This window comes from Oppia nitens, unplaced genomic scaffold, assembly GCF_028296485.1.
Source record: "Oppia nitens isolate AA-2021 unplaced genomic scaffold, nextdenovo-longstitch-racon4-pilon3 scaffold6_pilon_pilon_pilon, whole genome shotgun sequence".
Classification (NCBI taxonomy): Eukaryota; Metazoa; Arthropoda; class Arachnida; order Sarcoptiformes; family Oppiidae; genus Oppia; species Oppia nitens.
Genome location: NW_026533250.1, coordinates 4,428,348 through 4,453,419, shown reverse-complemented (window position 1 = coordinate 4,453,419; position 25,072 = coordinate 4,428,348). Strand labels below are relative to the sequence as shown.

Genomic DNA, 25,072 nt, shown 5'->3' with positions numbered 1-25,072 from the left:
TGATTAAAGCAGAGAAAAAAACTATAAACCACAAGATGTTTGAATGCCAACCATTTGTCCACAATATTAACGATGAATATAAAGGACAGATATGTGACCACAGTTTGACCAAAAGTGATGATTTGAAGAGATGATCGGTGTGTAAACACATGTATTATTGCGACCGAAACTGTCAGCACAACGACTGGAGGGCCGGACATCGGTATGAGTGCCAGATATTTAAGAGTGATAACTAATGCATTAAAAAATATTTATTTAAAAACTGAAAATATTCAATAAAATATTTGCTAAAAAATACCAAAATATTTATTTAAATATTTATTTTTCAATATCATTTTTTGAAACGGTATATTCAATGTCACCAACAGTTTACACAAATCACTATTGAAATCATTTTTTGGTGTTAGTAGTGATTCTTGTACTGACACTTGTTTTGATCTTCAATTTTTCAATGATTTTTGATGACCAGCACTATTGATATGCATATATTTACAGTTTTATGTATTAATATTTTATTATATTTACGAAAAATGCTAAATATTTAATTAAATATTTTGTATGTATTTATATTTTAAATATATATAATATTTAATTAAAATTTATTTATTTAATTAAATATATTTTCATTCACTAGTGATAACCAAAAGCTGATTACTACATAAGCATATGCAAGAATATTGTTCAGATTATATCTGATTATCAAAGCTGATCCACAAATTGTTTACAAAAAAGTACAACACTGTTGGCGGACAACAGCAGCGATGTTTCAATGATTTGATGTCACATCGCGAAGATATATTGCAAAATACCATTGCTGTTGATATGATACAAGACGTCCATAAAAGGATCAGTTCTTGTAGTGTGGAACTACCTGTCGATGATTTTGTCGATTTGTTTAAAAAATATAAAATCAATTCATTTGAGATGCTCTCCAATAACTGTAATGATATCAACCAATTGCGTCCTACAGTTGGCACCGGATTATTCATCGGTGCATCTGTTTTGGACCACTCGTGTGCCTTCAATGTCTTTGCCGACACTTTTGGCAACAAATTACAAATAAAAGCCAAAGATTTCATACTAAGCTATCAACTGTTACCAGAAAAAGCTATTAAAAGATGGATATTATTTTGATTGTCATTGTTGTAGATGTGATGGCAATGATAGAGATAGTGAGTTTGACATAAATTTTAACAAATTATTTTAAAAATAAATTAAGTAATTTTAATTTAATTTTATACCATTATTTCATATACTCTGTATTGGATTTAATATGTAATTATTTTTGAATATTTATTTTAATTATTTATCTTTATATTATAATTTTGTTATATATATCTCGTTTATATGTCAAGTAATTTAATTTTACGATTAATTAGAGTAAACATTTAAAAATATTAGACGATAACATAAATCATATTAATAATATGTTTTAAAATTTTACAACAATTTTGCACAATTTTAAATCTTATTGATTATTTTATTTTTTAAATAATAAGCACTTTTATTAAAATTACAGATTACTGTATAATTGTACAGTATATGCACCAATTAATTCACTTAAAATAACTCAATAACTAATCTGAATTTTTGTTATCTTTATATTTATTATATTTTTTTAAAATAAAATTATGTAATATTTATGCTAAAAACATCAATTTCATCAAAAAGCATACATTTAACTCTAGTATAGTTAAATTGATTATTAGTTAAAGTATAAAAATTTGAAATACAGTAACAATTAATTTCTTGTATATTTCATTTCATTTGATGGGTTATTAATTAAATTTTTTTTATAGTTATTTATATTTATTATAAATTATATAGTATTTGAAAATATGATTAAAGCAGAGAAAGATTACAAACCGGAAGATGTGTTGATTGAATGCAAACCATTTGTTCACTATATTTACAATCAATGCAAAGGTCTTATATGTGAAGATTGTTTGACCAAAAGTAATGGTTTGAAGAAATGCGCGGATTGTCAGCACATGTATTACTGCGACCGAAACTGTCAGCGCAACGACTGGAGGGCCGGACATCGGTATGAGTGCCAGATATTCAAGAATCACTACCAGAAGCTAATTGATAAACAACAGATGGCTATACCAATGTTGCGAATGTATCTCATAATAAAAACTAATCCACAAATTGTATACAAAAAGTACAACACTGTTGGCGGACAACAGCGATGTTTCGCCGATTTGATGTCACATCGCGAAGACATATTGCAGGAACTGTTTAAAGTTATTGCTATAAAAGATATACACTTTAGGATCAGTTCATGTGGTGTTGAACTACCTCTCAATGATTTAATCGATATGTTCTGTAAATTTGCGATCAATTACTTCGAAACAGTGGCCGTCGATAATGTCCGCCAATCTCGCCATACATGTGGCGCCGGATTATTCATCGGTGCATCCATTTTGGACCACTCGTGTGCTAACAATGTCTACGTCCACTCAGTGGGCAATAGACTACAGATAAAAGCAAGTCATGCCATCGCCGCCGGCGACGAGTTGACCACTTGTTATGTAAATTGTTTGCTACCAACTGTTACCAGAAGAATGCAATTGAAAAGTAGATATTATTTTGATTGTCACTGTCGTAGATGTGATGGCAATGATGATGATAGCGATGATATAATCAAATTTGCTGATTTGATGGCCAAAAATATGCTAATCAAACAACTTTTAATGTAAAATATGATTATTATATAAAATGTAATTTGAATTCATAATAATAATAATAATTTTATAAAATACTATCAATTGTTTTATTATTATAATAATAAATGTTATCAAAAATAACAAAAGTTGTATAATGTTTTGTTTAAAAATGTTTTTCATAATATTATATTTTTTTAAATAATCAATGTTTAAATTAAATTGAATTTATTATTGTAACGACTTTTGAATACTTTATATTATGATTTAACAATAAATAAATAAATAAAAACTATTTCTTATTTACATATTATTAAAAATTACAAAAAAAGTATTGTATTATTTTTTTTAAAAAATAAATTAATAATTAATTTACTATAAAATATTGTTGTCTATAAATAAAATAATACATGCATTGCATTAACAAATAATTGATAACAAAAGTTTTTAATACAAATCAATATTTGTTATAACATTATTAATGCTAATAATAATATTATAATAATTATTATTATTATTAAATGTACAGTTATTTTAGCGCCAAAATAGTTTTACAAACAAAAGTTTTATTGTTATGCTATATATAACTATTGAACTAATGAGACAAACATATGAAATGAGTCAATAGTTTACTACTTATAAGATTTGATCACAAATTTTGCCACAAATTGTTAAATAATTTTATTTATTGTTTGTTTGGTTTGTTTTGACGATTGATTGATATTTCAAACCATCAACAAAATAATAATTAATTTTTAAACATACCTTTCCTCAGCTACCTGTCCTATATCTTGTAATTGTTTTAATTAATTGGTTTTAAACAAACAATTTATTGGTGAGTAATAAACACAAAAAAAAATATTTATACAAAACTTTTGTTTTTTTTCTATTAAACTTTAAGTCGTATTTCAATAACAAATAAATGTTTTTAATTATAATTAACTTTTTAATTAATTAATTAATTAATTATATTTTATTTATCATTTAATATACAGTAGTATTGGAAACAAACAAATAATATGTTGAAAGCAGACAAAGACTATCTGACGGAAGATGTGGTGTTTGAATGCCAACCATTTGTTCACCACATTTACGACCGATTCAAAGGACAAGTGTGTGACCATTGTTTGGCCAAAAGTGATCGGTTGAAGAAATGCGCGAACTGTGGACACATGTATTATTGCAACCGAAACTGTCAGCTCAATGACTGGCGGTCAGGACATCGGTATGAGTGCCAGATATTCAAGAATCACTACCAGAAGCTATTGGATGAAGACAATCTGGCCATACCATTGACGCGTCTATATCTCATCATTAAAGCTGATCCACATATTGTTAACAAAAAGTATAATACCGTTGACGGACATCAGCTATGTTTCAACGATTTGCAGTCACATTGCCATGAGATTAGCAAAGACTGGCTTAAGATGGGTGTTATGACACTCATAAGCGATGCCATGAAATCCTGTGGTATAAAAGTATCTAAAGATTATTTTCGTCATTTGTTCGGCAAATTTATTGTCAATTACTATGAGCTGACCTATACTAATGGTATGAACCAATCGACGGCCCCCGAAAAATGCGGTACCGGTTTGTTCATCGGTGCGACCGCTTTGCATCACTCGTGTGCCTACAATGTCTCTGTCGACACTTTCGTCGGCAATCGACTGCAAGTAACGGCCAGATATTTAATACGAGACGGCGAAGTGTTGACCACTTATTATGTGAATCCGTTTAATACCAAATGGTTTTTTATTACAAAAGGAGACATTTAAATAGTCATTAATGTTGTAGATGTGATGATACACACAGTTTTGGTGAAATAATTACATTTTTCTTAATTAAACAATTAATTACTTTTAATTAAATTCAATTTACTTCTCATAAAAATTCTATTATTATTATTATAAATATAATTTACGATAAATTTTAGATTTAATTTATAATAACTTATAAATGTTTCAAATATAAGATTATTATATAAAATTGTATAACAAAATATTTATCATTTTATTTCATTATTACCGTAATATCAATTAAAAAAGTTGATTAAAATCTTATTTAGAAAATAATTTAATTATTTAAATTTATGTTCAATTATAAAGCAAAATAATTTATTAGTCGTCGAAATTGGATTTAATTTCTAGAAATTTAATAATTTGTTTTTCTTATAATTTTTAAACTTGTTAATCATTTTTTTAATAACAATTTTTTAAAATATAATTTAATAAAAATCATTAATTATTAAATAATTATTGTAGAAAATTTATTTAAAATTAGTTGAAATAATAATATTACAGATCGTATTCAATATGATATTCATATTACAACAAATATAGTGTATTTTTAGTATATAACGGTAAAAACAAAACTCATATTATTTATAATTTTATTTTGCAAACAACAGTTACATATACAACACATTTTCACGAATTCCTGAAAGGAATACGTATATGCATTCTATAAGTCGGTCTGTCGGTCTGTCGGTCTGTCTGTCCCACGAGGACATAGGTTCGAATCCACTATCCGCTACAAATTTTTTTTGATTTTTTTTTGTTTTTTTTCTTATTTAAGTTTATTTTTTAGGAAATTGAAGAAAATTGTGTCCAAAAATTAATTAAAAAAATTTTGAATTTTTTTTGAATTTTTTTTTTATTTTTTTTTTATTTTTTTTTAATATTGATTTTTTGTTTTTTTCGTTTTTAAGTTTTATTTTTTAGGAAATTGAAGAAAATGGTGTCCAAAAATTAATTAAAAAAATTTTGAATTTTTTTTGAATTTTTTTTTTGAATTTTTTTGAATATTGATTTTTTTATTTTTTTTCGTTTTTAAGTTTATTTTTTAGGAAAATAGTAGTTTATTTTGTAATACTGAATCATTTGATACCCCACATGACTATAGTTGTTTATTTTGTCATACTAAATCGTTTGATACCCTACATAACTTTAGTTGATTTTATTTTATCATACTGAATTTAATTTTTAATTATGATTAGGAATTCGTGTGGAAATGCTTTCTAGCATTCTCAACTGGTTATGTTATGATAATACAGTAGCTATTTATTAGTATGAAAATATCACTAACTATATGTTAATTTTATTTAAATACTTTTTTTTATTTTCATTTTGATTGATCCCATGATTTAGATATCTATTCAAATATAAACATCCCTTTCCTTTCCTCAACAGTACAGACAATACCAGTCCTAACAATAATATTTTAGTACAAGTATTCAACTATTATATAAATTTGAATATAAAATTTGACTTACAATGTTTTCAATATCACAATGCTATAGTTTACTCATGCAAGCAATGCTTTAATGTGTAATGCTATGGAGGTGGGGCTTATAGTGCAACATAACTATTATATGCTTTAAATTAAGTTATGTGTATATATTATATTAAATCTATGGTTAATATATGTTTTTATATTGTGCATACAATATACTGTTGTTGTTTACCTTCAATGTTATGGTTAACTGTTAAGTGTTGTGTTAATTGTTTATCAAACAAATTAATATTTGAATAACACATTAAAAAAATAATTTGTTGTCAATTAAAAAACTTTTTAAATTTATTATATTATTATTTATTTTTGGTTATATTTTTTTAGTCTATTATTTTTTTATGTATTATTTCACTTTTTTAAAAAAAATAATATTTATATTATTACACAGTATTTGAAAATATGATAAAAGCACAGAAAGACTACAAACCTCTGGAAGTGGTGTTTGAATGCAAACCATTTATCAACAATATTATGGATGAATATAAAGGACAGTTATGTGATAAATGTTTGGCTAAAAAGGATGATCTGAAGAAATGTTCGGTTTGTGGACACATGTATTATTGCGACCGAAACTGTCAGCGCAACGACTGGAGGGCCGGACATCGGTATGAGTGCCAGATATTGAAGAGTCACTACAAGAAGCTAATCGCTGAACACGAATTGACCCCAACATTGCTTAGATTGTATCTCATAAGCAAAGCTGATCCACAAATTTTAAACAAAAAGTACGACACTGTTGGCGGACAACAGCGATGTTTCAACGATTTGATGTCACATCACGAAGACATTGTCCGCGACAGTCGTCGATATTCTTACATTCAAGGGATACACAATACTATCAGATCCTGTGATGTGGAACTACCTATCAATGACTTAATCGATTTGTATGGAAAATATGTTATCAATTCATTTGAAAAGCGTTTTGACGACCAATCGGATCAGTTTTGTGGTAGCAGTATATACATCGGTGCATCCGTTTTGAACCACTCGTGTGATTATAATGTCGTTTTTGAATCTATTGGAAACAAACGTTTTGTAATATCTAAACGATTTATAACCGCTGGCGAAGAGTTGACCACTTTTTATACAAATACTTCTCTGCCAACTGTCACCAGAAGAATGAAATTGAAAAAGAATTTCTATTTTGATTGTCAATGTCGTCGATGTATTGATGACACTGAAGGAGATGATGACATTAATAGTGAATTAAGTGATTATTTTATAAAACAATTAACTAAAAGATAATATTTATGTATAAAATTAACTATTTTTGCTAATAATTAATATAAAGTTTAGAAATATAGTAATAGAATATTTATAATACATAATATATATATATATGATATATGATATTTGATAATATATATGTTATCAAAAAAAAAATTAAATTACAATAATTTGTAATAAATATTGGATTTAAGCTATAGTTACTATTATTTTTAAATTATGTCATTTATACAATTTAAAAAAATAAATAATTAATAAAAATGTTTTTCCTTAAATATACAATATAATCATTTAATTATTATTACATTATTACTATAATTAATACAATTTTGGTAAATAAATACTGAAAATACATATTGGATTTAATTTGTATTGATTAATTGAAATGTTTCATATAAATCATTAAAATTGTATTTCAAAGTATTATAATAAATATCTTTATCAAAAAAAAAAGTTTTTTAAACTAATAATTTTTGAATAATACACTATAAATTATTATTATAAAATTTTTGTACTCTCCATTAATGTTATGCAATTTTTGTTTGCTCTAATATTACATAAACTTTAATCCCAATTAAATTAAATTAGTAATAAAAGCAAATAATAGTTCAAAATTTAAAAGGTTAGCTAATCAATAAACTTTTTTTTTTAAAAAAAAATTTTATAACAGTTATGTTAATTTCAATTATTTGCGTCACAAATTAGTAATTTTTCATATTTTATTTTTAGATATTATAATAAATAATTTATAATTTTAAACTTCAAATGAAATTTTACAACAAATCTATAAAATGTTGTTAATTTTAATAGAGATCTTAGTACAGAACTGTTAAAACAATTAGTTAATTGTAATTTACATTTAAATACTTTTTTATTTTGCAATATATATATATTATAATAAAGATAGCGATAATAATGACAACTTATTATAAAAAAATCAAAAAATATCTGTAATAAAGTTTTTTTCATTTAAATTGATCCGACGATTCAAACCTCTATTTAATAGACAAACATTCCTTTTATAAGTTATATATATATATATATATATATTTATAGACTGTCTGATCAATAGTTTTATACTATCAATGATTAATTGATTATCAAACTGATTGATGCTATGATATATAAATTTTTATTATATAAAAAATAAACTTTTCCAATAACATTATATAATTTAACATTTGAATTTTATATAATTTTAAAATTATACTATTGGCATTATATCTACTGTTTTAATAAGTTATATACAGTATATACTGTATATATATATTTAGCATACATTTAATGCAATTATGATTAAAGCAATAAAAGATTATAAAATTAATGAAGTATTGTTTGAATGCCAATCATTTGTTCATAACATTTACAACCAATACAAAGGACAGGTATGTGACCACTGTTTGGCCAAAAGTGATGGTTTGAAGAGATGTTCGATATGTAAACATATGTATTATTGCGACCGAAACTGTCAGCGCAATGACTGGCAGTTCGGACATCGGTATGAGTGCCAGATATTCAAGAATCACTACCAGAAACTGGTCGATGAACACAATTTAGCAAAACTATTGCTTAGAATGTATCTTAACATCAAAGCTGATCCGCTAATTGTTTACAAAAAGTACGACACTGTTGGCGGACAACAACAGCGATGTTTCGCCGATTTGATGTCACATCGCGAAGACATATTGCGACACAGTTTTAAAGTTAGTGTTATCCAAGACATACACAATAGGATCAGTTTGTGTGGTGTGGAACTACCTGTCGATGATTTGGTCAATTTGTTTGGTAAATACACTATCAATTCATACGATATGGTCACCAACAATGTTCGCCAATCACGCCATGTATGCGGCAGCGGATTGTTTATCGGTGCGTCCGTTTTGGACCACTCGTGTGCGCCCAATGTCTACGTCAAATCCGATGGCAATAGACTACAGTTAATAGCCGACCAAAATATTACCGCCGGCGACGAGTTGACCACTTTTTATGTGAATATTTCTTTGCCAACTGTTACCAGAAGAATGCTATTGAAAAGTGTATACTATTTTGATTGTCACTGTCGTAGATGTGATGACATTCATAATAATTTTGATGATATTATGAACTAGTTTTTAATTCATAAAATTAATTACAGTTAACAGTAAATTATTATTATTATTATTTTGTGATCATAATTATAATTTTTTTTATTGAATATAGGATTTTAAATTAATTTAATCATTGAAAATTGTTTATTTCAATCAATTAATATAAAATTTTTATCTTTACAATGCATTTTATATTTGTTAACAAATATTTTACTAATAATCAAATGAAAAGTTTTTTCAAATAAATATATGATATTAACAAATACAAACTTTTCAATAACTAATTGTCATAAAACTCATAACATTATATTTATTTTAGCCTTTTGTAGCACCAAATAGTTAATACAGTTTTATTTTGTATTATGTCTTAAAAATATGAATCATATAAGTCATTTTGTTTCAATAATATTATTGTCAATTAATTAATTTATAAATATATTTTGCTTTTAATCCTCGTATTTGATTAGAAACAACCATTTTATCAACAGTACAGACACACTGTCCTATCAATAATGACTTATCAGTGGTTAATTGATTATCAAACTGATGATTAATATCTAGTGTATTGATTAATAATTTTTTATACTCTATTAAATAGTTGTTATAATAGTTGCTTAAAAAAGTCAAATAGTTTTTAAAATAGTTATTTAAACTGTATTAAATAGTTGTATATAGTTGCTAAAAAAGCCAAATAGTTATTGAAATAGTTATTTATTTTTTTATAAATATTTCAACTGATATATATTCATTTGTTTGCAGCATATTTACAAAAATGATTTATATAAATAAACTAATTATTTCTATTGTTAAAAAAGTAATATGAGTTGATAACAGCTTAAACATTTTATATAATTTATATAATTATTACTTTTTGTTTTTACATATATTTTTACTTAATTTTACAATTTAATGCTTATATTTTTCAAAATCAATGAAATAATTATTTATAAGTTTTTATAGTTGCTAACCCAACAAATAGTTATTTATAGTTATAATAAAATTTCCGAAATAGCGTCCACTGGTCAACTTCGGTGGACATACTAAGTCCCAGTTATAAGCGTTGAACCGACAAAATAATTTTTTTAGTTGAAAATCAAGACACTATTAATATCTAACAAAAAATACACAAACAATTAATAAAAAAAAACTTTTTAAAACTTTTTTAAAGTAAATTATTTTAAATTATTTATTTATTTATTTAATACTTATATACAGTATTTATACAGTTATTATATCTTTACAGCAATAAAAATATGATCAAAACTGAAAAAAAACTACAAACCGGATGATATGGTGATTGAATGTCAATCATTTGTTCACCACATTTACAACCGATTTAAACATAATATGTGTGACCACTGTTTGGCCAAAAGTTACAACTTATCAATAATTTACATTATTATATATATCTTAAAATTTGATACTTTATAAAATAATTTATTATAAATTATTTAACAAACAAGTTAATCAATTGTATAAAATGATAATATAGCTAAGATATTGATCAATTAATTAAAAAATATGAGAAATTAAACTATTATAGATAAACTACATCATTTATATAAATATCCAAAATTTTTGGACAATTATTAATTAATTTTTTGATACAATTTTTGGGTAATTTTAAATCCTGATTATCAAATAAAAATATCTCTAAAATACGTAAATATCTAACTTTTTCCAAACAGTCAAACAACTGGTCGCTCAGTTGAATGTATTGAAAGTATAAATAGTGAACATTTGGTATGAATTTCATAGGATTTCCTAAAAAATCGGGACTCAAATACCAGTTATAATTGGATTTCAATGTTAGATAAGTTAGTTTTGATAAATTACTTAATGAATCGTTAGATATTTCAAAGTTGTTCAACATTTTAATGATATATCCATTAAATGATAGACTTTTTAATTGTTGAAAACTTTTGCCAACAGTTTCCAGTGTTTCGTTGAACTCCAGATCCGATGGAAACCATAATTCAAGTTCAAGACGTTTAATTAGTGGACAATTGGCACCAATTTTTGATAAATCGGCGATAATTGTTGTTATAGTAGTTTTCTGAACATAACTAAAGTGTATTAATTGTGTCATCTGTGCGACCAAATGCATGAGTTTTGTATCAACTAATAGATAACTATTATTCTTAATATCAATAGCTGTCAAATTGTTGCCATAAATTTTGGTAAACTTTTGAAAACTTTTCAATTTTGTAGCCAAAGTGGTCCAAACTTTCAGTTTTCGTAATTTTGGAAATAATACTTCATTGTTATCGTCATCTTTGAAGAGTACCGATAGGATGTCAATTGGTGTCATAATTACGGTATAAAAGACAATCCGCGATACATTGCAACACTTCCTGAGCTCTTCACAAACCGATTGATCCACTTTTGTTAGTCTAATTAAATCCAATTGTTTGGCATATTTTTTCAACACTTGACTAACTGTATAACAGTTTGAAGTCGATGTCGCAAATATTGAACGAATATTTAAGTGATATTTTAGCCAATAGTTGAATATTTTGGTGGTATCACCGATTAATGGCTGTTCAAATGGTCTGTTATCTAACTTTTTCACAATTTTCGCATAATTTTTCAAATATATTCTGCAATCATCAATGAAGATGTTATTCATAAATATCAATCGTTGCCATTGTCTGGACACACACTCCAAGCGAAAGCGATCATCAAATGGCAGATAACTGAGTAATAGTTCGCTTAAGTCATCACCAAATCGGTCCCAACTATCTCTACGGCTGTCCATCTTTTTTTGTGTTTTGTATAAATACTTGTTTTTATAAAATAAACTTATAATTTGTTTATGTTTTATTTGACACACTTTTAATCATTAACTACTAAAACTAAGCTAAATATTGTGTTTTTAATAGCCATTGTTTTAATCAAATATTTGAGTCAATATATATATTTAAAGTTTTGTATACTTTTATATTGTAGTATTAAACTACTAGTATATAATCAATAATTATTGAATATTTAGGGATTAAAACTAATAACACTAATCAAATATCAAACTAATGCTTTAATTTTCAATACATACAGTATTAATATTACTGTATTATATGTATAATTTATATGTCAAACTTTAGATGTCTAAACACTTTTATTTTAAACATTACTAATAACATAAAATAGTTTTTAATGTAGTTTTCAATAGTAATAAATTATTACTAATAATTAATTTATACACAACATTCAGATTAGGGGTAGGGGTACGGTAAAGCCGATTTACCACACAGAGATCAAGATTTTACCCCCAGATACTCCAGTAAGTCCCCCCACCTATCGACTAAAAACAAACTTGCGCAACCCTGATAACATTGATGAATAGAAAAATAGAAATTTTACTATTCATTAATGTTATGTATTTTTTAAAAAAATATTTATTTTATTAAAGTTGTAATTTAAACACTAATTAGGTTAAAATAATTTATTATTTTTAAAATTTTGTATTTTATTATTAAACTTGAAATTTTTGTATAATTCTAATATTAATTTTTTATAAATTTTTAAAAATATACAATTTCTTCGAGTTTTTTGTTGTTAACTAAAATGAAAATTAAGGACTTTTTTAGAACCAATACTCAAACATAAAGTATATCTCATTTTGTTGTATAATATACTGATATTTGTTTCAAAAATTTGTTTTTTAATATTTGTTTTTCAATAGATAACATACTGTTCTAGTATTTCACAATAAAAGCAGATTTTTTGCAATAAAGTTATGTCTAGACTGTTGTTTCGCAAAACTATTTTTAATATTCAAACATTTATGTATTTATTTTGTGTAGATTTAATGTAATTAAAGATATAATATTTAAATTCAAGGTTATAATACTTTATATGTTTATTAAAACTAATAATTAAAATGTATTTATAGAATTTTATTTACATAAAGTTATTTTTTAAAAATATTTTGATATAAAATAGTAATAACAATAATAATAACTAGTGATGTACTGATTGCAAAAATCGCAATTGTGACATAGCGATTTCTATAATTAAAAAAAAATTAACAAGGTTTAAATTACTGTATGATCTAAATGTATGTTTTAACACTAAATACAAGATTTAAAATTTAAAAATATATATAAATATATAAATTTATATAATATCAGCTAATTATTAGAATATTTTACTGTAGATTAAATATATAATAGCAATGTTATTGCAGAAATAAATTTTTATTTTTGTTATTTAATAAATTAAATAATGATTAAAAAATAGAGAAATACAATAATATTATAAATATAGATACGTAACGATAAAAGCCAAACGTATGATTTCCTCCTTAACTTGTTTTTTAGCCGTCTTATTGCGCTTAGTAACACATTTCATCCAATACTATGATTGTTACGGATTTTTGACCAAACAGTACCAAACTTTTCGCTGAAACTTTTAAAAACATAATAAAATTAATGTTAACTTAAATAAAGTACTGCTAAACTAAAATTGATAATAATTTTAATTGAATGATTTTTCAAAATTAAAAAAAAAAAGTTTTTTTTAAAAATACTATCAGTAAAAGATTTATTGTGAAAGATTAATGAAACATCCAGTAATGTGTGATAATAATAATAATACTGCAATAGTTTGGCGTGATTTAACCGCATCGGTTAATCAATGGCGCGGATCATCAAAAGTGATATTAAGGCACATAAGCGGTAGTTTTGATTTTGGGACAATCACTGGACTGATGGGAGCGTCGGGTTCGGGAAAGACAACACTCATTAAGTGTTTGAATTCAAGTAATAAATATGTAATCAATGATAAATATCGACTTTACTGTAGTAAAAGTCAACCAATAGTTAAGAGATGCCTAACTCAAGTTGATAGCGATCGGCTTATTGATGTATTAACAGTCGGAGAAGCGCTTAGTTATTCATCAAAGGTTAATAATAGTTGCCATAAAAGTGTCAAACATGACCAAAATATTACACAACTGATGAAACAATTGTTAATTAATAATATTAAAAACACGCCAATCGGCAAATGTAGTGGAGGTCAACGCAAACGTATAGCCATTGCATTACAGTTGACATCAATTGAAAAACCAAACCTACTTTTTATGGATGAGCCCACAACTGGTCTCGACTCTACTGCAGCTCTTGAGGTAATGACTTAACCATAGATTTTACAATAAAAGCATTTTTTCTAATTTTTATAATAACTTTGTTTTAGTTATTGAAATGTTTGAAAAGTTTTGTCAAAACACATAACATTGCAGTCATTATAAGTATTCATCAGCCAAACAATGATTTGATTCAAATGTTTGACAATATTTATGTGTTGGCCAAAGGAGGTGACAATATATATGAGGGAAGTCCTCAACAAATGAAACACTTTATGATTGATTGTCAGATATATTTCAATGAAAATAAAGTTGTCATTGAAGTGATGCTTAAAATCTCATCTCAAGGCATACATTCACCAAATGCTATGAAGTTATCGGAAAAAATAAGACAAATAAATGCTAACAAATGTGATAAGTATTTGAAACATATGAAACAAACACCAACTGGTATTCAATCGATACAAAAATCATTTAGTTTTCTGGACTTTTGGCATATATTTCATCGATCATTAAATATAATGTTTTTCAAACAACGAATGAAACTTATGAGACAATTGTTGGTATTATTTTTGTTTAATATGTTGTTTGCGTTGCCATTCAGTCGACGTATTGGTCAAGTAATCGGTTGTCTCGAGTCGATCGGCAATCAGACATGTCTTGACTGGCAAACCGATAAAAAAGTTTTGGCCCAAAGTGTCGACTATTTGCACCCGTCGTTTATCGGCTCATTTGTCATACATTTAGCAATAATTACTGACAGTTTTGCTACCGATTTTAACATATTTAACACTGAATATAAAAATAGTATGTATAATATTAATCATTAATTAATAATATTATCAGTTAACATATTTTTTTTAAATAAAAAATGTTTTTTTACTAATTAGTTACTATCGATTTTTTATATACACGTATATAGATATGTATAGCAGTGGAGTATTTTTTTGGTCAAAATTACTTACCGATAGTTTGATAACTATACTATTTGCCATAGTTGAAACATGTGTGATATGTTTGGCCTATTATCCTATGCTCGAGTGGTACCGGTGCGCCTGGTTTCTATGTATAATCACCATCACTTTATTATGCAATCAGATACTCTGTAGCAGTTTGGCCATTGTATTAAATCATAACAAAAATCTATTATTTACAACATTACTGATAACATTAAGTACATTAATCTTTTATGACTATTATACCGTACCCTTTCACGATATGAATCCTATGATTCAGTTCTGTAGCAAATTTTCATACCTGTCCTATATGTATATAATGTCATTAATTGTTTTATACGGTTGGAATCGTTGTGAGTCCGAATCGACTACATATGTACTCCTGGAATATGGTGTTCACGATAACAGAATATTCTATACATATCTACAATATTTTTTCGAATACTATGTACTACTAATTATTATGATTTATATTTTATTTCAATTAAAAGTAACAAATTATCTTGGTAAATTGATCAATTGTTTGCTAAATAAGCTAGCTAAAGGAAAACGGGATAATTTACATAATTATCAAATTTACTACCATAGTAATAATTATCAATTAACTAAAACATGCAATATTGTTAATGGTTATACTACTACTACTACTACTACAACAACAACAACAACAACTACAACTACTACTACTACTACTACTAATAATAATAATAATAATAATAATAATAATAATAATAATAATAATAATAATAATAATAATAATAATAATAATAATAATAATAATAATAATAATAATAATAATAATAATAATAATAATAATAATTTTGATCATAGTTTAGTAATAGCATGGATTGATTTATCACTAAACATACAGTTAAGCCGATTTGGCAAAGTTTATAAATCAATTAGTATTTTGAATAATATTAGCGGTAGTATTGAACGACAATCGTTGATGGCATTGATGGGACCGTCTGGTGCCGGGAAGACAACACTATTAAAGTGTTTGAATGCCAAATATTTGGATCAATTAAGTAACAACAGTGCTATATATTCACGTTTTGCTTTAAATAGCAAAATATCTTTTATTAAACAAAATATTAGTGAACATCTATTGAGCGGACTGACCGTCAAACAGACACTACTGTATGCATCAAAATTGAAAAATTCACAAATTGGCGGACAATTAGATCACCAAAAACTAGTATCGGATTTAATGTCAGAAATGCTTATCAATGATATATTTGACAATTATGTCGATAAGTGTAGTGGCGGTGAACGCAAACGTATAGTAATAGCCAGTGAATTAATTTCATGTAAAAAACCTAATCTCATGTTCATCGATGAACCGACCTCTGGATTGGACAGCAATTCAGCCCTAAAAGTGATTTTATGTCTCAAATCGTTAGTCCGTTGTCATCATATGACTATTATAGCGAGCATTCATCAGCCAAACAACGAGTTATATAATATTTTTGACAACATTTATGTATTGGCCAAAGGAGGACAAGCTATCTATGAGGGAAGTCCTCAACAATTAAAACAAACGCTAATTGAGACAAATATTAATTGCGATGACAATGAAGTGCCGATTGAATTATTGCTGAGAATCGCATCGGACGACACCGACAATCAATCAATGGATAAGTTATGTTTGAAACAAAAATTACAACAAAAATCATTAAACGATCGGATCATTTCCGAAAATATGAAACCATTTCAAACAAATCAATTGAAATCAAAACGTTTTTATATTAAAGACGTTTTGATTTTATTGAAGCGCACGATGTTATACACATATATAGCCAATTGGCAGATATTCCTGATTGAAGCCATATTTTATCAATTATTTGGCGTTAGTTTAATAGCTCTATTCAATTGGCAGATGATTGAACCGGACGGTTGTCTAGAAATGGACATCTCTATGACTAACGGCTGTAACAAAACGCTCAGTGAGATCAGGAACGAGGCATTGATTACTAGTAATGTTAAATACAATAATATGATTGGCTATTCATTCACAATGATTATACTGGTGGTCACTTCGGCCTCGTTTTGCGCCGATATCACTGTCTTCAATAGTGAACACTATAACGGTATAAATTTAATAAAAAAAACATTTTACAACAATTTACTTATAGTTTTTTTAATTAATTATTTATTTATTTAAAAAAAACTATTTGTGCACCACCTATAGGTTGGTATAGTTCGGGTGCCTATTTTTGGTCGAAATCGATATGCGATTCTCTACCTATAATGGTATATCTGTTACCGTTTTGCTGGCTAATCAATCTCTACGGTACAGCTTCAATGTTTGCCGTCTATTACCTGACGACCGTATTTTCGGCACTATCAGCCCAGAGTTGGGCTCAAATATCGGCAATTATTTTTCGTAAAGATACTAAAGTTTCGCAAACTTTTGCCATAACCGTGTTTTTCATGGCGTGTCTACTATGCAACACAATAGTGCCGCTCCAGGATCTACACTATTCACTGCAATTGTTGTCTAATTTTGCATATTTGAAGTACTCATACGAGTCGGTAATACTGGCCATCTACGGGTTCGGCCGGTGTTCAGACAATGATATCAATACTGTTTTGTATGCAATGGATATCACAGACAGTGACTTTTGGCCCAATATTTTTCATTTAATACTTTTAGCCGTTTTATATAAATTGATAACTTTAATGATATTTATAATTAAATTCAATCGTATTTTCAAAAATAGTGCCAAAGTCTCTGATAATAATAAAAGTTAATGAAAGATATAATTAATAATAATATAGATCTTTAAAAATGTTTATGTAATTTAAATTTATAGTCTAATTTATTGTAATTATTACAGACAGCAAAATATTTGGTCGATATTTCAAAAATATTTAATAAAATATGTGCTCAAAATGATCAAAATATGTTTAATTTTTTTTAAATCAATTATAATTGTTAAAGTTTGTACATAGTTTAGTATATTATTAATAATTAATTTTAAGACATTGTTTATCTTAAAATAACCATAAAATTTATTTTATAATATTATTTTAAAAAGAATATATATATATATCTTATAAATTAAAAAATAAAAATAAAAAAAATTTAATATATTTAATAACATGTTTAAATTGATTTATTTTATATCTACAAAAAAAATATAATTTGTAATAAGTATTACTATTAATTTAATATTTTGTATAACATCTACAGCAAACTTTGTATTAATAATAAAAACAAATTAAAAGTTTGAATTAAAAAATATAATCATAACATAATGATGACAGAGATGGTAACTTAATTACATATTTTTTAATGAAAAAATTAATGATCGGTAAATTAAATTTATAAATATTACAATATATTATTTATTATTCGTTTTATACTGTATTACAACAACAAAAAACAACTATATTTTTATTATTAAAGTTATATTAATTGTATATTTATTTTAATTTATAATCAGTGTTATGAATATATATGCTAAAAAAATATTTTACTTATTTTAATTTATATAAGAAATGTAAAAATTAAATCTAAAGTATTGTATAAATAATTTACTAATAAAAAAAATTAAATGGTAAAACAAATAAAAACTTTTTTACTATAAATTATTTCAAAAAAGATTCAATTTTAAAGTTTTAATTTTATATTTATAATATATTAGAAATTTATATATTAGTGTAATAAGAAACTATAAGATTGTTATTATTATACATGATATTCAAAAAATTATTTATTTTTCATCAATAGAAGCCTAAATACTGTTTAAGTTGTTGTTAAATTTTATGTTAATAAAAATTTATAGTTTATAATACTACTAAATAAAGCTAATAATGTTTAGTGTTATTTAATTTTTATTAGTTTTTATATTAGAATATAATTGCAAATACAGTTAATGTCAATAACTATATTATATTAATGACTTTAAATATTATGATAGTATTATTATTAATAATAATTTATTAGTAGTAGTCTTATGAGTCAATATGACTCATAATTTTTTTTCAAATAATATTATTAATATTATAACAAAATTATTGGTAAATAGTTTTATATTTATTAAGAAAATGTGTTTTTTATATTTTGTTTGATCCGACGATTTAAATCTCAGTATAAGTTATATAAATACTGTAAATCAATTCATCGACAGTACAGACACACACACACTGTCCTATCAATATACTGATCAGTGGCTAATTGATTATAAAACTGATGATTAATATGTAATCAAAAATTTTAAGTAAATTATTTTCAATTATTTTTTGTTTGTTTTGTTTATTAGTGATTATATATATACTATATATAGTTTTTTAATGTAAAAATATTTGATCCATTCATACATCAGTAATACTGTATAGAAAATATGATTATAGCCGACAATGACTACAAACCGGATAATGTGTTGTTTGAATGCCAACCATTTGTTCACCACATTTACCATCGATCTAAAGATCAGATTTGTGACCACTGTTTGGCCAAAAGTGATGACTTGAAACAATGTTCGGGTTGTAAACACATGTATTATTGCAATGAAAACTGTCAGCGCAGAGACTGGAGGGCCGGTCATCGGTATGAGTGCCAGATATTTAAGAGTCACTACAAGAAGCTATTGGATGAAGACAATCTGGCCATACCATTGTTGCGTCTGTATCTCATCATTAAAGCTGATCCACAAATTGTCGACAAAAAGTATGAGACTATTGGCGGACAACAGCAGCGATGTTTCGCCGATTTGATGTCACATTGCGATGACATAATGAGAGACCGATTTAAAGTCAGTGTTATATATGATATTCACAAAAGGATCAGTTCTTGTGGTTTGGATCTAACTGTCGATGATTTAGTTGATTTGTTTGGAAAATTTATCATAAATTCATATTTTATTTTCTATACCGATATCATTGACCAATCAAGCCATACATGTGGAGCCGGTTTATTCATCGGTGCGTCCGTTTTGGACCATTCGTGTGCTTACAATGTCTACATCCAATCTGCCGGCAATAAACTGCAAGTAATCGCTGGCCAACATATTACCGCCGGCGACGAGTTGACCACATTTTATGTGAATCCTTCGCTGCCAACTGTTACCAGAAGAATGCTATTGAAAAGTGGATACTATTTTGATTGTCATTGTTGTAGATGTGATGCCATTGATGACAATGATAGTGACATAACTGTTGATTTGTTAACAAAACCATTACTACCGTTAAATATAACATAATATTACCTGTAATTTATATATATATATAATATATTTTTATTTCAAGCTATTATATTATTTTTATTATACCGTACTATTAAAATATAAAAACTCTGTAATAATAAAATTATATAAATTTTTTGTAACAATAAAAATATAATTTTTAATCTAATTTTATTGTAAATTACTGAATGTTTATAATTATAATATGAAAATTTTGTATCCGTTATATTAACAGATATTTCATTTACTGTAATTCATTTATATAAAAAATAATTTTTTACTTAATTATTTTTTTATAAATAAATAAATTTTAAATTTTATTGATTATTAATTTTTAAATATTCATAGAAATACTATACCAAATGTATGATAGTATTTGACCATATTTTTTGTTGTATAGTAAGTAGTATATGACTGGTTTATCTGTTTATTTAACAGTTGATAATATTATATAATAAATACAATTTATTATCACATTTTTTAAAATTATTAATAATTAAGTTTATAAAAAAATAAAATAAAATCCTTATTTTCCTTATTTGTCATTTAATTGCAATTAATAGTATTTTTTGTCAGTCATTATCCAAAAAAAAAGTTTAACAAACAAATAGGAATATTTAATGTGTGAATAATAGCGACAATTATCTATATTAATGACATCTTATTATAATTGATTTGTTTATTTAAACTTTTTTTTTAAGTATATCATAGAATAGTGCAATCAGTGATTAATTGGTTATGAAATTCATGCAAAAAAAACTAACCAACTTTTTTTTTAAAAAAATCAAATTTCCTTTAAAGTAATTATTAATTGTAATATAATTACAGTATTTTTTAAAAATATATATATATTATTTTTAAGTATATTTTTAAGCATTATCTAATAATTAGCATTTTTAAAATATATATTGTTATTACATTATATCATACAGTATTAGAAACTAATGATTAAAGCAGAGAAAAACTACAAACCGGATGATGTGGTTATTGAATGCAAACCATTTGTTCACTATATTTATGACCGATTTAAAGATCGGATTTGTGACCACTGTTTGGCCATAAATCATAATTTAAAGAAATGTTCGGATTGTGAACACATGTATTATTGCGACCGAAACTGTCAGCGCAACGACTGGAGGGCCGGACATCGGTATGAGTGCCAGATATTTAAGAGTCACTACCAGAAGCTAATTGATGAACAACAGTTGGCTATACTAATGTTGCGATTGTATCTCATCATCAAAGCTGATCCACAAATTGTATACAAAAAGTACAATACTTTTGGGGGACAGCAGCGATGTTTTGCTGATTTGATGTCACATCGCGAAGAAATATCGCGAGATTGGTTTAAAGTAAGTGTTATACAAGACATACACAAAAAGATCAGTTCCTGTGGTGTGGAACTACCTATCGATGATTTGGTCGATTTTTTTGGTAAATATAAAATCAATTCATTTGAGATGATGTCCAACAACTATAAGGATGTCCGCCAATCGCGCTATAAATGTGGCTCCGGATTATTCATTGGTGCGTCGGCTTTGGACCACTCGTGTGACTACAGTATCTATGTCGACACTATTGGTAACAATTTGCAGATGAAAGCCAATCATACCATTGCTGTCGGCGACGAATTGACCACTTTTTATGTAAATCCTTTGCTGCCAACTCTAACCAGAAGAATGCTATTGAAAAGTGGTTACTATTTTGATTGTCATTGTTGTAAATGTGATGCCAATAATAATAATAGTAATGATTACAAAAATTTTAATCTAAAATATATTTGTAATAAATTAAGTAATTTAATTTCAACCGATTTTAATATATAAATATATTATGTATTAGATTTTTCCTATTAATCATTAAAAAAAATTCAAATAATTATAATTTGTATTATATTAAAATTAATTAACCTATTTATATATAATTATTGTATATCAATCTTATGAATCATAACTAGAGTTATGCATCTTCGTGAGTTTAAATAACCAAAATCGGTCGGGAAATCGGGAGTAAAAAATGACAAAATCGGGAAATTAAATTTTGTTTTTTTCTTATAGTACTAATAATAAATAGTTTATATGTCATAAAATCGGTTATATTTGTTAAAAATAATTTATTTTCAGTTTTTAAATAAATTATAAAAATGCATTTAGTTTTAGTTTATAAACAACACTTTGTTTTACCCATTGTAAAATATACATTAATTAAGTACAGTATTACAGTATAAATTTATATGTTTACAATACATACAAAACTACAATTTTTATAGCAAAATATTATTTAAAGTGTGTTTTTCTTATACATATCCATTCATTGATATTGAGTTAATATTTTATTAGATGTGCCGCTAATATCGTATTCAATATGTATATGACTATCAATATCTAGCGAATATCGGGAAAAACACACTTAAATACTGTTTTTCGGTCTTTTTCGGAATTTTCTCAAAAAACACCAAAAATCGGGGAAATCAGGAAAAATAATAGACGTTTATTTGATTTAAAATGTTGCCATATTTCTATAAATATTAAATTCCCGACGATTTAATAAATAATAATGTTTCGGGAATTCCCGAAGATACCTAACTCTAATCATAACTTATGAATCATAAATTATGATATTAATTTTTTTAGGTTAATAGCGACATAACTTTAAAGTATATTTTAAAATTTTTGATTGATCTGCCGATTCAAACCTCTAGTTAATAGATAAACATCCGTTTTATAAGCCGTACAGAGACTAGACTATCAATAGTAAAATCATTGGGTAATGGGTTATAATTTATAAGTTATAAAACAGTTATATAAAAATAGACTAAATATTCAAATTAAACTTTGGTTATCAAACTTATATAAATTAATAAAAGTTTTACTAAAATTTTAATTTATGTCTTTGTGTTAATTGTAATATTAACTAATTTTAAGGTTTATTAGATTTAATTGATAATATAATTAAAGCTCTGAAAGATTACAATCAGTTAGAAGTGGTGTTCAAATGTCCACCATTTGTCCACAATATTAGCGATAAATATAAAGGACAGATATGTGACCACTGTTTGACCAAAAATGATTGGTTGAAAAAATGTTCGGTCTGTGGACACATGTATTACTGCAACCGAAACTGTCAGCGCAACGACTGGCGGGCCGGACATCGGTATGAGTGCCAGATATTCAAGAATCACTACCAGAAACTGGTCGATGAAGACGATTTGGCCACACTATTGCTCAGATTGTATCTCATTATTAAAGCTGATCCACAAATTGTTTACAAAATGTACGACACTGTTGACGGAAAGCAGCGATGTTTTGCCGATTTAATGACACATCGCGAAGAGATACTGGAAAACAAACTTAAAGTTCATCTCATACTAGATATCCACAAAAGAATCAGTTCTTGTGGTGTGGAACTACCTGTCGATGATTTGGTCAATTTGTTTGGTAAATACACTATCAATTCATTTGGTGTAAATTTCAGTACTGGTCCAGTATTTCGCCAATTATGCGGCGGCGGTATATTCATCGGCGCATCGGTTTTGGATCACTCGTGTGTGGCCAATGTCTTCGGCCAGTGTGCGGGCAATAGACTACAAATTATAGCCAACCAAAATATTACCGCCGGCGATGAGTTGACCTTCAATTATGCTAACCCTTTGTGGACAACTGATAGGCGAAGAGAGATATTGAAAGTTAATTACTTTTTTGATTGTCACTGTCGTAGATGTGTTGATGGCATTGTTGATGACAGTGATAGGGATGACATAAATGTTGATTTAACATATCATTTAATTAAACAATTAATTTAGTTTAATGTAATATTATCACATGATATTTATTTAAATTGAATTACCGTAATATATATTTATGTTTTTTATTTTAAAAAACAATATTTAAAATGCTATTAAACTGTTATTGAATTTTGTATTAAATTTTGATCTTAATTTGTATTGAATTGTCAATGTTTTAAAAAAAAAATAAATAAATAATTTTTAAATTATCGTTTTGATTTATACTAATTTTTAATCATTAATGTTAATATTCAAATATTCACTTAATCATAATACAAAAATCATTAATAATTTAATATTATAGTGTTAAATATTTATTTTAAATTTTATTATTAATTATAATAAAGTTTTGTAAATAAAATATAATAAATATATTAAAAATAATAAAACAAAATGTTTTTAGTATAAGATTTTTTAAAAATTAATATGAAATAATTTAAGACAAATATTCTATAACTTATCTAAATAAAAATCGTAAATAATTAATTAGAAAATACAGTACAATATATTTATCTAATGTAATCTAATTAAACTAAATTTTAGACTTAATTATAAATGTTTTGAATTATAATTGAATAACAATCTATACGACTGGTCATTACAGTAGTAGTTGACCGATGCTATGATAAATATGACAAACATAACAAAACCATATTAGCCTATATTATATCATTTGATAATTTATTTTTATAAAAAAAATTAAAGACACATAAGCGTTATTAGATTTAAAATTTAAGAATAAAATCAATAATAAATTTATATCTATTTATTTTAACAAAATAAAAATAA

The 25,072-nt window shown here is 25.7% G+C and overlaps 5 protein-coding genes across 5 annotated transcripts; all 5 read left to right on the top strand.

Moving 5' to 3' along the window:
- The first annotated feature begins 1,838 nt into the window (after positions 1–1,838).
- Positions 1,839–2,702, top strand: LOC128962732 (histone-lysine N-methyltransferase SMYD3-like). Its single transcript, XM_054309134.1, has one exon. The coding sequence runs from the start codon at positions 1,839–1,841 to the stop codon at positions 2,700–2,702; it is 864 nt and encodes a 287-aa protein (XP_054165109.1).
- Positions 2,703–3,435: 733 nt separating this feature from the next.
- LOC128962251 (histone-lysine N-methyltransferase SMYD1-like) lies at positions 3,436–4,459 on the top strand. Its single transcript, XM_054308614.1, has 2 exons — positions 3,436–3,501; positions 3,662–4,459. The coding sequence occupies exon 2, from the start codon at positions 3,686–3,688 to the stop codon at positions 4,439–4,441; it is 756 nt and encodes a 251-aa protein (XP_054164589.1). The 5' UTR covers positions 3,436–3,501; positions 3,662–3,685; the 3' UTR covers positions 4,442–4,459.
- A 1,897-nt stretch (positions 4,460–6,356) lies between these two features.
- On the top strand, positions 6,357–9,292 carry LOC128962731 (N-lysine methyltransferase SMYD2-B-like). Its single transcript, XM_054309133.1, has 2 exons — positions 6,357–7,167; positions 8,565–9,292. The coding sequence occupies exons 1-2, from the start codon at positions 6,357–6,359 to the stop codon at positions 9,290–9,292; spliced, it is 1,539 nt and encodes a 512-aa protein (XP_054165108.1).
- Positions 9,293–13,813: 4,521 nt separating this feature from the next.
- LOC128962730 (ATP-binding cassette sub-family G member 1-like) lies at positions 13,814–18,064 on the top strand. Its single transcript, XM_054309132.1, has 5 exons — positions 13,814–14,396; positions 14,465–15,088; positions 16,182–17,400; positions 17,502–17,904; positions 18,034–18,064. Exons 1-5 carry the CDS (start codon positions 13,830–13,832, stop codon positions 18,062–18,064), a joined length of 2,844 nt encoding a protein of 947 aa, XP_054165107.1. The 5' UTR covers positions 13,814–13,829.
- A 1,581-nt stretch (positions 18,065–19,645) lies between these two features.
- LOC128962520 (histone-lysine N-methyltransferase SMYD3-like) lies at positions 19,646–20,521 on the top strand. Its single transcript, XM_054308895.1, has one exon. The coding sequence runs from the start codon at positions 19,660–19,662 to the stop codon at positions 20,515–20,517; it is 858 nt and encodes a 285-aa protein (XP_054164870.1). The 5' UTR covers positions 19,646–19,659; the 3' UTR covers positions 20,518–20,521.
- The last annotated feature ends 4,551 nt before the right edge of the window (positions 20,522–25,072 follow it).

What these genes read in the sequence shown, in the direction of transcription:
- LOC128962732 (XM_054309134.1), top strand. Translation starts at nt 1,839, where the DNA reads ATGATTAAAGCAGAGAAAGATTACAAACCGGAAGATGTGTTGATTGAA.
- LOC128962251 (XM_054308614.1), top strand. Translation starts at nt 3,686, where the DNA reads ATGTTGAAAGCAGACAAAGACTATCTGACGGAAGATGTGGTGTTTGAA.
- LOC128962731 (XM_054309133.1), top strand. Translation starts at nt 6,357, where the DNA reads ATGATAAAAGCACAGAAAGACTACAAACCTCTGGAAGTGGTGTTTGAA. An exon ending in TGACATTAATAGTGAATTAA is followed by an intron (nt 7,168 to 8,564) that starts GTGATTATTTTA and finishes ACCAATACAAAG; the next exon opens with GACAGGTATGTGACCACTGT.
- LOC128962730 (XM_054309132.1), top strand. Translation starts at nt 13,830, where the DNA reads ATGAAACATCCAGTAATGTGTGATAATAATAATAATACTGCAATAGTT. An exon ending in CGTCGTTTATCGGCTCATTT is followed by an intron (nt 15,089 to 16,181) that starts GTCATACATTTA and finishes CTAAACATACAG; the next exon opens with TTAAGCCGATTTGGCAAAGT. An exon ending in AATGATATCAATACTGTTTT is followed by an intron (nt 17,905 to 18,033) that starts GTATGCAATGGA and finishes TTTCAAAAATAG; the next exon opens with TGCCAAAGTCTCTGATAATA.
- LOC128962520 (XM_054308895.1), top strand. Translation starts at nt 19,660, where the DNA reads ATGATTATAGCCGACAATGACTACAAACCGGATAATGTGTTGTTTGAA.